Source organism: Athene cunicularia (genome assembly GCF_003259725.1).
Source record: "Athene cunicularia isolate RWA chromosome 9 unlocalized genomic scaffold, athCun1 chr9_part1, whole genome shotgun sequence".
In the NCBI taxonomy this organism is placed as follows: Eukaryota; Metazoa; Chordata; class Aves; order Strigiformes; family Strigidae; genus Athene; species Athene cunicularia.
The window spans coordinates 23,356,867-23,371,243 of record NW_020799110.1 but is presented as its reverse complement, the minus strand read 5'-3'; the positions used below and the strand labels follow the sequence as shown (position 1 = coordinate 23,371,243).

The window sequence follows — 14,377 nt, the reverse complement described above, 5'->3', positions numbered from 1 at the left end:
ACAGATCCAAAGGAACATTTTTAGGTTGAAAGCAAGATTTGTCCAGTGCCATAAAGCACAAAGTCCAAGAGATTTCAGAGCTGAATCCTCCTGCCACCCTGCTGAGCCCTGGCACAGACACACCTCCTAAGAGCAGCCATCCCCACCGGACTGATGCTCCCACTCATGGGAAGTCCTTTTAAGTCTGTCTAAACCTTTGCCACCCGTGCACTGATACTCCCTGGGTTTATCTTGTGGCACCAGGCTGGCCCCCAGGTTCACTCTCCTGGACACAGCTCAGGGTCAGAGTATTGCCCCCCAGCTGAACCCCACATATGGACACAGCTGGGTCCGGGTTTCCACAGCCTGCCTACACTGACACCTCTAACGTTTCATTTGTCCATGAATCAGAAGCCTAGAAAACTCAGGGGAGATGGGGAGTGGGTTGATGCCCTACATCTTATTCAAATGCTCCCTGGGACTGTGCTTTTTGCTTTTTAAATACTGAAAAGTCTCCAAAATGGCCTCTGAACTTTGCCCCGGCAATGCGACCTGCATGTTCCAGGAGACAGTGTGGAAGAGTCTTCCCTGCCCACTTACACAGTTTCCCCTGTGACTTACATCTGTCTTCAGGGAGACCATGGGTGCTGCTCAATCTGCTGTTGTCACCTTTGCGACTGGGAGCTCAGGAGACATGAATTAATGGGACATCCTGAGAGAGTCAGAGGCTGGCTCCCATCAGCCAGCTCACATGGATGGGGCTGCAACTTCTGCAGCCAGCAGACAGCAAAAGCCATCAAAATGACTACAAAATAATATTGAGGTATGTTCTTAAACATGTTTCTAGAGGTCCTGATGCCTATGGCATAATCACTGCCACACCAGTATCTCTCACCCATGCCCGGTGGCAGTGACTGTCATTACCAGCTTAGGATTTCCAGTGACGCTGATGAGCAGGGTCAGACACCTGCCTGCTTCACAGAGGACGAGCAGGCCCATAGCATCTAGCACCTTTCTTGTAGAGACAGTGAAGAGAAGCATGCTGGGTCCCCTCACCCTGAGCTCACTGTCTCAGGGTGCATGAGCACTGATGTGCCCCCTCGGAAAAAAACCCATCCCTGCACTGCTGCCTGCCCGGGGCGTGCTCTGCAACCGCACCGGAGGCTGCATGGGCTGCTGTGTGCCCTCGGGGACCTTGCACTGCCAGAAGGGCAATTTTCAACCATTATGGGGTTTATTTCAGAAATTATTTGTCTTCCCACAACTGAATATATTAAATTTTAATTGCTAGTTTGTGTGAGGTGAGTGGGGGAAGCACAGACTGGCTGGAAAAAAATGCTTGAAGCATTGAGCTGATGTGAGAACAACAGAGGGCACCAGAGACTCGACCTTCCCAAAAACTAGGTGATAAATGAAGCACTTTTGAGGAACAAGAGTTCATTACTGTGTTTCAGCGCTCCTGAGCTGTCAACAGCAGGCTGCCGGACAGCTTGTGCCCCACACAGAGCAGCACCCCATAGCAGCACCCACGGCCCTGGCAGATCTCCTCCCCTACAAGGACATCTGCAGCTACACTGCAACTTTTCTGGGGACTAAACTCACCTGACGGCCCCACAAGAAGCAGGTAATGTCTTTTAATTCTTCCCACACCAGTGAGTGGCTGTGTGCTCTGCTCTGCACTTTAGGGTGTGCTTTCTCACCTCTTAACTGAAACATAGCGAGGGCTGCCTGCTTCTTAACATGCGGGTCAATCCGCAGCTCTACACATCTACAGATGCCTCAGTTTCCTTCTGCTTTCACAGCTGTTATACCTCACTGTTTTGCAGTCACATGTGTCATTCAGGGGGGTCTTCATCCCTTGCTGTGGTTTCACACCAGTGCTTCTTACCATGCCTCTTCCATGAGTGTGGAGACACCCAGGTCCAGGCACACTGCAGCATGGGACCCTGGAAACCACCACTGGCTCTGGGCTTACATGGGGGATTTGATGGGGCCGGCATGCCCTGTCCAGCCTGGAGGGCTCAGCTGCTCCTCAGGGCATGCAGAGAGTGGCTTCTCACTGCAGGATGACCACAGCAGGCTGGCAGGGAAGGGCTGCAGGGTAGGAGGTACCACAGTGCAGCCAAGGACCTGTGAAGCTGAAAGCCCAAGAGAGCCAGGACACCAGCTGTGTGTTCGCGCCTCCATAAATTCCATCCCAAAAATGACTGTATCCCTGTGGTTCAGTGTGGTTCTGGTGCTAGGGCAGGTGCTGCACTTTCCTCTGTGGTTGCCAGATCTGTCTCCCAGTCCTGGACACTAAAACCAGTTCACTTAGTTTATGCAATTGGACATTTTCACTACAGTGTAATGTTGATGCTTAGAAGCTGCTGACTTATAAGGCAATGTATTTATAAGAGATTCTAGGAATCTGGGCATTTTCCTTTTCTGCCTCACTGTAAACTCTTTATGAGCTGCAGACTGTCTGATTCATCCTCCACAGCCTCTTTGCTGGTAGCAGATGCCCTGAAATATTTAAAGGAATACCAGGAGATAGTCTAAGTTCTTGGATTCGTGTTTTCTGCTCTAGCAACATTTTGGCTTCCTATCTTTGAAGGCTGAGATCAGACACAGGTACTCACTTTCCTTTCTCTCTCTGGAGACCTGCTACCTGCTAGGGCTGGTGGTACCCCTGCTGAGCTATTCCTTCCCAGCATCCTCAGTGAGAGGAGTGGGTTTGTGCTTGGGGAAAACCTGCCCACATCAGGCACCTACCCACCAGCCTGCAGCAGCACTCCCACAGCCCCCAGGAGCAAAGCCACTGGAGCTACTTTACAGCTGGAAGGGCTCAAGTCCTGTGGAGGTTCACAGGCCTGGCAAGACCCAAAGGAAACCCATGGGGTGACTTCAGCAGCAAAGCATGGGGGCAAATGGGGAATGCTACCCTGCTCTGCTTCAGGCTGCCCTAAAGCCAGTAGTTCTCTGATAACCAGAGCAGCAGCAAAGCAACCACAAAAATTATCATTCTACTTTGCAGACCCTTTGCTATTGCCCAACTACAAACCAGGCCTGAATGGAGGGCAAGACAGGCTTAACCCTGTAATAGCTGTAAGAGAGGGTTGCCTCTGTGTTTTTATGTTAGCTGGTGGTGAGTGGCAGTGTTACCTTGATGTTTGAGGGACAGATGGTAGTGACGGGCCACCCGAGCCCCTCCAGGGGCTGCCTACATATGCGGTGCAGGGGCGCAAGGAGCTGCAGAGCCAGGAGAGCAGTGGCACTGCAGCAGGATCCAGCCCAGAGGACCTGTCCCTGAACTCGGTCTCATGCCTGCACCCTTTTCTTGCAGAGACAGCCCGACATGGCAAACTGTACCAAAGATGACAGCGTGCTGCAGAATAGCATTGTGATATTTCAACTGATCGTCTACATCCCAGTGTTCTGTTTGGGGATCCCACTGAACACAATTGCCTTCTGGGTCTTCTGCTGCAAAATCAAGAGGTGGACCGAGACCAGGGTGTACATGATCAACCTCATGGTCGCAGACAGTTTCCTGCTCTTCGCCCTGCCATTCCTGATATATTTTACCAAGTATGACCATCCCACAGACAAGCTGTGTTTCACCATACGGAACATCTATATTACAAACATGCCTATGAGCATCCTTATCATCACCCTGATTGCAATTGATCGATACATTGCAATCAAGTTCCCTCTAAAAGCAAAGATCCTTCGATCCCCACTGAAATCAGCTTCTATTTGTGGGTTTCTATGGATAATGGTGATGATTTATTCCTACTTGCGTCTAAAATTTCATGACAGAAAAGAACAATTCTGCTTTCAGAAACAATCCATTCAACCTAGTTACTTATTGTTATTCTCCATTATCTTTGGGTATTTTATTCCCTTAGGGATTGTGATTTTTTGCTCAGTACAAGTTATCAAATGTCTCAAAAAGAAGATGGCCACAAACCCTCATGAGACAAAGTTAATGGAGAAAGCAGTCCACATTGTTTCCGTGAATTTGTGTGTGTTCACCGTATGTTTTTCACCTTTTCACATCACACTGCTCTTGCGGTTTGCAGTGGATGTTGCTGGAGCTTGTCCTCTGGTCTCAGCAGTTAGAGCCTCCATTCAAATCTGTGCATGTTTAGCAAATTGTAACTGCTGTTTGGATGCATTTTGCTATTACTTTGCAGCCAAGGAATTTCCAGAATTTCCTTCTCTGCTCCCCACTTGTATATCAATGAGATCCAAGATGCACCAAAGCCAAGAGTCACAGCCACCCACACATCAAGTTGTGACACAGACAGGGTCTAGTGCACTATAGGTATTAAGAGCCACAGTGCTGCTGAAGTTTCAAGGCAAGGGGAAATGGGACCACTTACAGTATTTGAAATCGTTGTAGGTATAGGCATACCTGCAAAAAAGAGGCAATCCCCTCCAAGGGGTCTAATATTAACTTGAATTTTGTCCTTCTGCCCTCAATGACTTGACTCCAACTCTGATTGTTGTCTTGGATCCTTGTATCACAGCTTCAGGCATCTCCTGGACAAGAGGGAGAGCCACGTGGTATGAAAAATAGATTATAAGGCCATTGTTTCTGCCAATGCACTTGCATTGCAGCTTAACATAGGAAACTGAGCACCCTTACAGCAATACAGAAATCAGCCTCTAGGACTGTAATACATATGGGGACTTAAAAACAAGAAAAAGCCCCTGTGCTACAATGCCAAACCTGATACATCTGTGCTGCTCACATCAAAGAATTTGCCTGCAGAATGGTAGTTTCCTGCCAACCTATATAATTTCAAAGCTTGCAGCTATCACCAGGATGCAGCTATTGCTGCGCAGGGAGTAAACGCCAGGACTCACAGTGGCCTAAGACTATTGGCCCATTCCTGCTGTATAACACTTGTATTAGCTTATGGCAATGCCCTGGCATTTGTGAGACTAAAATCCCTGTGGCTATAAATACGCCATTACTGCATGGAAAAACTGAGCTATGTAAAGCATTGTGGACCACAGAACAGACCCTTTGCATCGTGCATATCAAGAATAAAGCTGAGAAGACCTGATCTCACCCAAGCGATGACCGTAACCTCAGGTAACAGGTTTGTTGCTGTACTTTAATGGGATCAAACTGTCAATGGGTGTCCTGTCTGATGAGAGGTGATCACATCTGCCCAAGTCGTCGCAGCCTCACGCTGCAGGAGTGTTGATGCCCAGAAAACAGCAGTGAGCAACATGGGGCAGATAGAGCCTTGATCCCTCCCTCACCATCCATGAACAATTTTCAGAGGAGGTTCGGTGACAGTGGGGTGTGTAAGGCGAGAGTGCGGTGTGTAAGGCCCTTCTGCAGAGATGTGGCAGACCCACGGCTGAGGGCTTCTCGGCATTGCCCTGTGTGATGAAGCACTGCTTTGGATTTGGGTTCTTTTTCAGCTGCTTGGACAGCACACAGTGGGGGTTCAACAGCTCTCCTGCACCTCATTTTGAGACATTTAACGCTTTCCATGCATTATACAGAGAGCCTTAATCTTTGCTAGCTGGATCCCACACCATGCATCAGTTTTAATGTCTGGCTTTCCAGGTAACAAATTCCTCTATAATGTCTGTGCTTGCTGACTGTGCACCATGTATCATTCCAGTCCACAGGGAAGAGACAACAGGACAACAAGGCAGCTCAAAACAGTTAAACCACAAAGGGAGGTTTTGGAGCACTGGAAGGAAGCCTGGGCTAAGAGGGGAGCAAGTGCCAAGGCGTAACTACTGCATAGTCATTCTACCTGCATGGAAATTTCATCTAACATTTTACCACATAGTCACTTCAATAACTTAAAGTCAGCGTGGAAAATATAGAGTTTTTGAAATGCATGTGATAGCTGTATCTCAGTTGGCTTCATGGTCCTTGGCTTTCAGTGTCTTCTGACTTGTAAACCCTTAAAAAATTCCTCCAGGGAATGCAAACCCCTATTCTGCTCATGTAGACCTACAGGAAACTAATTGTCTTAGTAACAACTTGCAAATAGCTTGTCTACAAGGGGGCTGTCACTTTCTAGTGTCTGCAGACCACTTGCTGAAACCAGTGTCTAGACATTGGCCAAACAACATAGGAATCAGCTATTCCCATCACAGAAAATTGTCCAGCCATCCAGACATTAGATCTACTTGCTTTGTGTCAATACTTTGGCAGAGGTCCCAGCATGATGGAAGCTGCAGCATAAAAATGGATGAAACTACTCGGGTCATTCAGCTGATCATTTATGTCCCCATTTTCTTCTTTGATGTGTTATTTAATGCTCTGGCATTACTGGTATTTCACTGCAAGCAGAGCAAAAGGGTCATCTGTGTATGTGACTAACTTAATCCCTGCATGCTGTTTGGCCCTCATTCTGCCTTTTAAAGTCTCTTTTCAAAGACAGAAAAAGAGACAAATAGTGCCTAATCTTAAAATGCATCTGTTCCTTAAGGAAATGCATGAGTGTAGTTACCCTTGTAGTTGTCAACAAATACACTGCAATTAACTGTCCTCAGAGAGCAAGAGGCTTAGGGTCCCCTGTTAGTCCAGTCTCCTTCGTGGTGTGCCAGGCATTACTTACATGTCCGGGTGTTCAGCAAGGAAGAAGACTTCTGTTTTCAGAAACAGCACAGAGGGCCTTCAAAAACACTATTGGCTCTGGGATCCCCTTCTGAGATTTTGCATCTCATTTGTTATAATGGAGGCCTGTTCCAACAGATTATTATGAAAATTTTTATTATCTTGAAAAAAGATGAAAGTTGATTCATATCAACCTGTTGTACTGCTGTTAATCCAAAAAGCAAACTTACTTTTCTGCAAACTCAGACATGTTCGTTCATGTTTTCTCCCTGGTAACATGGGGCATGTTGTCCAGTTTATAATGGGCTCAGGTTGTCTACTCTGAAATAGAAAACAATAATGCTTTTGTGCATGTGGCCTCATTTATAGGTTTCATAGTATAGCAAATACTAACTGCCGTTACAACACCACTCGCTACTGTTTTGTAATCAAAGAAGTTCAGAGCATTTTCTTCTTGCACAAGCCTATGGTTTTTAAACCAAGAAAGGACCACAGACAAGGCACTCTATTAAACTAAACAGCTGCTGTGGTTTTACCCCAGCCAGCAGCAGCCAAGCACCACACAGTCACTAGCTTACTCCCTGTTGGTGCCAAAACCAGTACAACAGGTTTTGGCACTTTAGGGCACTAAAGAGTTTATAGTTGGCATTCCTATACATAGCCAAGCTTACTGCATATGGAGCTTTATGAAGTGAATGTTGTCTTCCTGTAGGAAGCAAACTGAGGTCTCCTACCATTCATGTTCTAAATTTTTAAAATTGTGTTCCTTTTTCTTAAAATGGAAGTTTGTTGACTTCACAATATCCCTGTCATCATTTAGTAATATTTTTTGTTGTTTGTACTGAACGTTATGAAAACAAAAAAAAAGGAAACATTCTTTTGCAAATGAAAATAAATCTATCTCATAGTAATATATCTACAAATAAATATTCATTTATTACCATTATACACCAGAGTCCTTCATTATTAACACTAAACCTATACTGGAGATTGTGAGAGGAGACTTAGTTACCATGATATAAGATCTGCCTTACAATAGAGTATTTATAGTGCAACCCAAAGATGAGCGAGGAACTTTCTGAAGTAGTATGTACTACCTGGACAAAAATTATCATCTGGTTTACACATCAAGTTATAATGATGTTTATGATGAATTTCTGACACCTTTCTTCAGTTTGAGCAAAACCTCGCCTCTATGAGTGCTCCCAGTAAACGGAACAGATGATTTATCAGCACCTGGGCCACAACAAACTACCAGCCATCATACAGCTCTGGAATAGCAATCCATGAGGACAGTGGCATGGTTATCCACAAATCTTCCCCATTTCCTAGCACAAGAGTCTAACTAATGATAGTAGGGATCAGCAGCCACAGTCTGTCAGCAGCTCCAACTAGCAGGGCTGGGCCACTGCATTCAGCTAACATTTCAGCAAGATATAATCTCTCTATCCCTTAAAAGATGTTTAGAATGGCTTAAACTTTAAATGAGCAAATTGATGCTGCAGTCAAAATTTAGGCTTGATGGGAAAAAAAAAAAAAAAAAAGGCAAGGAAAAGCCTACAAAATAATCCAGAAACTTTCTTATAAGTGAATAGCCAGCAGATTTAGCATTTTTGGCCCTTCTAAGCAAGGAGGACAGGGGCTGGCACAAGACAGTATTTTGCTGTTTAGTGGCATTTGGGCAGGCCTGAAATCTGAGTTCTCACCAGAGGTCTGGGCTTCAGCAGCACTCCTCTCCCAGGAGATGAAGAACGCATATTGGGGAGATCTGCATTTTAGAGAGCCGGGTGCTGCTTTCAGGTTTTGGAGGTACTTCTGTGTTTTTGGTTTCTTAGTGCAGCACAGTTGTTTCAATCGTGAGCACTGCCCAGCAGACTCCAGGGAACATTACAGGCTCCAAAGCAGCAGCAGGCAGCTGGGGAGCACAGGCTTTGCTGTGCCCTCTCCAGTATGTTTGCACAGAGATACATGGCCAACCCCTTCAGCAGTGATGCTGCTGGGGTACAGAGAGGGCTATAGTACAGAGCGTTATCTGCCGTGGCTCAGCTCCTGTGTGGTGCTAATGAAGGGGAAAGGGGAAACAGGTTCAACAGACAGGGTTGGTCGCTGTGTGAAGTTGGTGCAGTTAGCCTAACACTGCCATTTCACAGGTTTTCCATGCTAAAAATAAGACTGACGTGTTCTGCTCCCAACCCTGTAGTTCTGCTTTGGTCAAGTTTTGCTGTTGCAACATCACATCTTCCCGTGAGAAAGCCAGGAAAAAAACCCACATGAGGCAGAGGCACTGCAGAACTCGAATATCCCAGGGTAGCATGGTGTCCCTGTGCCCCTTGTACATGTGGAGGGGTACCGGTACACCTTGCCAGACGCCCTGTCTCACTCTGATGTGCCAGCAGCTGTAGCCAGCAGGGCACAGCCTCTGAGAAGCAGAGGAGACCAAGATCTTCCCTGGCAGGAAAATGAGGCAGGACCCCATCAAACCTGAGCTGTCCTGTCCATTAGCAATCTGTACCAGGAGCACATGAGAAGTTCATGAGAAAGATTTCTTTGGCTGAGAAAAAGGACATCAGTCAGAGCTTACAAGGGAAGGAAAATTGATTGATTGTGCAGAACAGAAATAAGTTTTAGAGATCAACAAGTGTAAAGATCAAACGGTTTTAGCAAATTCTTCCCTTAGCAAAATCTATCTACAAATCACAAGAAAAGAAGTGAGATCACCCTGTACTGCTGTTGATAAAAACAACAAAGTTGTCCAAGTATGTCCTGAAAACTACCTAATTACTTTGCCACAGCTTTCAGTAAGGACAAGAAACCCAAGAAATCCTGAATTTTAAAGGAATTAGCACATGAAATCTCACACCAGCATCAAAGCCTTTAAATAAGTCAGCCAAAATAGGATCAGGGGACAGAAACCACCAAACACAGCCCCTTCTCTAGGATGGGGAAACAAAGTGAAGAGTCTGGCCAGTAACAGTTCTGATATGCTCAGATCTGAAAAATGTGCAGTTTCACAACGCTTTTGAGTAACATTAAATGGGGAAAAAAAAAAAAAAAAAGAAGGAAAAGTTAAGTGGCACTCCACTTTACAGGAGTATTTTGCCTCACTGGCTCCTTTCACTGAGAAAATCACTTTTCCAGCCAAGGTGTAGTAGACACTGATGTCAGTAAAAGGTCCTTTGGAGCATGCTGTGAGCAGTAACGCACTTTGTACAGGCACCTGTACGCAGCGGTGCTGTAGGCCCCTGGACTACCCTGCCAGGGAGCTGCCAGCAAGGAAGCCAGAAAACAGCACGAGTGTCACCTGGACTGCACCACATGGTGACAGCACTCATGGGGCTGAGACAGGCTGAGAACTGCAGAGGCAGGGGAAAATACCAAGTGAGCATTATTGGTCCACGGCAGAAGTGAGAAAACCTGCAAGTGGATGGAAGAACAGGGTCATCAGCATCTGCATGAGCCTAGAGGGTGGCTGATGAGGAGCTGAGGTGGAGAGAAGAGAAGCATGAGGATCCTGACCCAAGCAGTGTCCAGGAATCAGACAGGGATCATCACATCAGGAGACACGTAAGTTCTCCACAGATAACACTTCATCATAGCTTTGCCTACTGGTAGCTGGTGTTGAGTTGCTCTGACATACCCTGGTGAACCTGCTGATCACAGCGAGCTGCTTTGTGCCTGGTGACACCATTTGTTCCTCCTTTGAACCCTCACCAGGCTGATGGGAGACATAGCTGCCCTCATCTGGCAACCACACCACCAAGCTGCGGATGGGGAGCACCACATTGGAGAGATACCACAAGCTGAACTCCCTCCAGGCTTGATTTTGACGCTCATGTTTAATACCAGTAGTTATTGCTTTGACATAGACAATAGGAGTGTGTGGACAACACTCGAGGATGACACAAAGTGAAGTATTTTCTGTACAGTGGTGAAATTATCACAACGCAATATCTGGATGACTGAAAACGAAAATACTAACAAGGACCATGATATGAAAAGTATGGTGTCTGGGAATCAAGAAGCTGGGTGTACTAATAGGTCAGCAACTACTTATAAGCATCCACCAAGCAGCAGCCAAGAAAGCAAACACAGTCCCTGGAAACTCAGAAAAAGTATTTAAGCAAAGCTCTGTATTGACTATACACTGGCAAGGAATTAATCTCAAAAGCTGGTTTGTAATGTGTAGGCAGACAAGGCAGAAATACTCCTGAAGCTGCTCTAAGATGACCTGGAAAGTGGGAAGGGGAAATGTGTTTGCCAAGACAGCAATTCGAGGTACTAACAGTGGGCCCCTTGGGCTTGTTGATCAATTTGTCTGAACTCCTCCTGAGAATGGGTTGCAATGGACAGCCAAGGAGGAACCCCCGGCCAGCAGGCACCTGCAACCACAGAGCAGTCACAGAGTTATCAGGTCACAGGGTCACGATGCCACGCTTTCTCAGAATTGCTGGCTGATGAGCACTATGGAAGACGAGAGAAATGCCATGATTCAGAGTGAAACCCAGCTATAGTAATCACAAAACTGCAAACCACAGCCCTCCCTTCTCCAACAGCTCTGTGAGTGGGGCCGGGGGCCTGCGGGGGCTGCTCTGTCCTGGGGCTCAGCAGGTGACAGCAGGTGACAGTCCCTGCGCCAGCCCCAGCAGAAGTGGCAGAGCGAAGGCCTTGGGACCCCCCTGGGACACGGGGACCCTCCAAGCAACGCACACAGCCTGCTGGGAGAGGAAGGTCCGCGGCCATTGCCCACTGAGACAGCAGGCACCGGGAAGCAAACCAAAGGGAAAACCCAAAGCCATCCCATCGCTGGAGGAACTGCCGCTGGGCCGCATGGCAGATGAGCATTTCACCGCGCTGCAGGGCTACTGCAGGCTCCTTGGTCAACAGGGGGTGTTAAGAGCCATGACAGCGGTGGTAGAGGAAGCTCAAACCCGACAAAAGGAATTGAGGAGGGGCAGAGGTGATTCCTCCACCAGTGTTGCTGTTGTCACAGCCACTGGCAAAGAAATGGTCATTGCAGGACACCTTGGTGGTCATGTGCCAGGAACGCTGCTCGGAGCACCCATCGTGCCTGCACATCACACCGCAGCTGCTCTGGAGGAACATTCACTCTCTCCAAGGACTGCGAGCAAGCAGGTAATTCCTTCTGGCTATTTGCTGTCCTGGTTATTTGAGCTCTGCAAGGTGCTGCCTTTCCCCAGCCATGGCAGGACACCAAAAGGGTAGTGGAGAAACTGGGAGAGGGCTGGAGCCTGTGTATTTTCAAAGGTTTATTTTGATGCTGGTCACATTAGACATGTTTTAGATGCTTAAGGGCTGTCCCAGCCTTTGCTAGATGTCCCCATTGTCTGTTAAGATCTACCCTTACATCATTCCTCATGTCCAAAGCAGAGTTGCTGCACGTATCGGCTGTAGCACATTCCCTCACCTCCCAAGGGGTCTCCTGGCATGATTCCTCAGCAGCATGACTTTCAAGGTTAGCCGAGAGCTGCAGATGCTGCAGCACTGCCCTATGATTTGGGTTGCCCAGGATGCTTTCAAGCCGCAGGAACCTGCACACATGGAGCCGTGTTCCCCTTGCAGGGAAAATCCAAAGACATCTCAGACCTCCCTGGTCTTTTCTGTTCATGAACAGTTGCAGCTGGAATATACTCCTGCATTAACTCCTCCAAAGCAGGAGGGCAAACAGCAATACTGCCCTTAGATCTAGGGTGATAAAACCACCCACTACACCAGATAGAGTTCATCTCTCAATTTCACATGGCTGCTGATCATATTTCTTGCTATGACATTGGTGGGGGGTTTTGTCCTGCAATTGTGGCAGATTGCTCTAATACTTCTGAGAAAAAGACCAGCTTTCACGATCCTTCAAAGGCAGCATATGCAGACCCCAGTACTCAGATTCTTGCTGCACACCTCTAAATGCTACCACTGAGTACAGGATTCAATGGCAGCTAAAACTAGTGAGAGATGTACTCATTGCTCTTATCACTAATGAGAAGTGATTCAGAGAGAGCTCAGGACTGGAGGAAAGGACAGCTGTCCATTTGCTGCACATCTCCCAGAACATTTTGAGCTGTGAGGATGCTTGCTGGCTTCTCCTGAGCACCACTATAAGGAAGAGATGAGAGCTGGGATTAGTCACCCCCTTTCCATTAAGAGATGGTTGTAACAGCTCATATAACTCCTAGCTGCAAGATACCTGTTGCTGCCTGATCTGAGTCTGGCCTAAAACAGAGGCCCAAGCACTTTCCCCTGCAGCCCTCCACAAGACATCTTCCACATGGGACTCAGTGAGAACCTGCTCTTTTCTCTCCTCCACAACGGATCAGGCTCATGTCCCACTCCTCCCCTTCTCACTAGGTACCCTACAGCCAGCTCTGCTCTGCAGAGTGATTTCCATGATCTGATTTTCACTGTTTGTAAAGCCCTAAACTATCTGAATTAATCACCAATTCAGTCAAGAGTCCAGCTTCTCATAGGTTTAATCTGCTTTTGCAGGAACCGTGCCTCTTAATATTCCAGAAATGAACCTCAGCAGCTGCAATATCACAGCCTATGAAAGCTTTCCACTTGTCCAGCTGTGTGTTTACATCCCGGTTTTGCTTTTGGGCATTTTGCTGAACGTGTTGGCGCTGTGGGTGTTCTGCTGCAAACTTGGCAAATGGACAGAAACCAGAGTTTACATGGTAAACCTGGCTGCGGCTGACTGCTTGCTGCTCTTTACTTTGCCTTTTAAAACTCTGTCCCAGTTCCGTCAGCTGAAGGTAGGTAGATGGTGCCTGGCTCTGGAAGGTGGCTATTTCATAAACCGCTTAATGAGCATCGGTATCATCACTGTCATAGCAGCTGATAGGTACCTTGCAATCAAGTACCCTTTCAAAGCCAAGGTGCTGAGGTCGCCGCTGAAGGCAGCTTTTGCCTCTGGATTTCTTTGGATAGTTATCATCTGCATGATATCCATCATTAAAAAGTTAGAGGACCGAGAACAAGATGAACTTTGCTTTGAAAAATCTTCCGTTAAGCCCTCAGTGATCACACTGTGTGCTATTATTGTAGGGTTTTTCATGCCACTGATCATCTTGAGTTATTGCTCCATACAAATCATTGCAGAACTCAAGAGAAAGAAGAATGAAAACTCTCACAAGGAAAAGTCAATGAGGAAGGCCGTCTACATTGTATCCGCAAACATGGCTGTGTTCATCGTATGCTTTTTACCTCTTTACCTTGGGCATCTCCTTCGCTTTATAATGGACGCCACCAGCTCCAACTGCTCTGCAATACAGAGGGTTAATAATTTTGTTCACCTCGCCTCGGTCCTCGCAAACACAAACTGCTGCCTGGATGCTATTTGTTACTACTTTGTCAGCAAGGAATTTAAGGAAGCATCTCCCAAGCTAGCGAAGTCCAAATCTGAAGCCAGTGAAGAACCTGAAACTCAGCTCCCATGCATAACACGTTAGTGCAAAACACATGCAGCACACATTTTATACTTGCTATGTTCAAGTTTAACTGGGACTCAATAACAGGCTTTCACACTTTCTTTTTGTGTGAGTGGAATGGAGGGACTTTCTGCTGATGGAAAGAATGCAGACACATGAAAATTAGCCCTGATTCAGACAACCACAGCAGTCCAGATCCTGATATAATGATCTAGGTTGCCACTGATAATTGTCCACATATGCAAATTTGAGTAAAATTATAGCTTTCCTCTGCAAATACTGTCTTCCATTTTCCCAGAAAAGTTGCAGTGTAGCTGCAGATGTCCTTGTAGGGGAGGAGATCTGCCAGGGCCGTGGGTGCTGCTATGGGGTGCTGCTCTGT

At 46.9% G+C, this 14,377-nt stretch overlaps 2 protein-coding genes across 2 annotated transcripts; both read left to right on the top strand.

Annotated features, from left to right (window-relative positions):
- Nucleotides 1-3,316: 3,316 nt before the first annotated feature.
- Nucleotides 3,317-4,285, top strand: LOC113483469 (G-protein coupled receptor 35-like). Its single transcript, XM_026855010.1, has one exon. It carries the CDS (start codon nt 3,317-3,319, stop codon nt 4,283-4,285), a length of 969 nt encoding a protein of 322 aa, XP_026710811.1.
- An 8,795-nt stretch (nt 4,286-13,080) lies between these two features.
- On the top strand, nt 13,081-14,016 carry LOC113483468 (G-protein coupled receptor 35-like). Its single transcript, XM_026855009.1, has one exon. It carries the CDS (start codon nt 13,081-13,083, stop codon nt 14,014-14,016), a length of 936 nt encoding a protein of 311 aa, XP_026710810.1.
- Nucleotides 14,017-14,377: the final 361 nt, after the last annotated feature.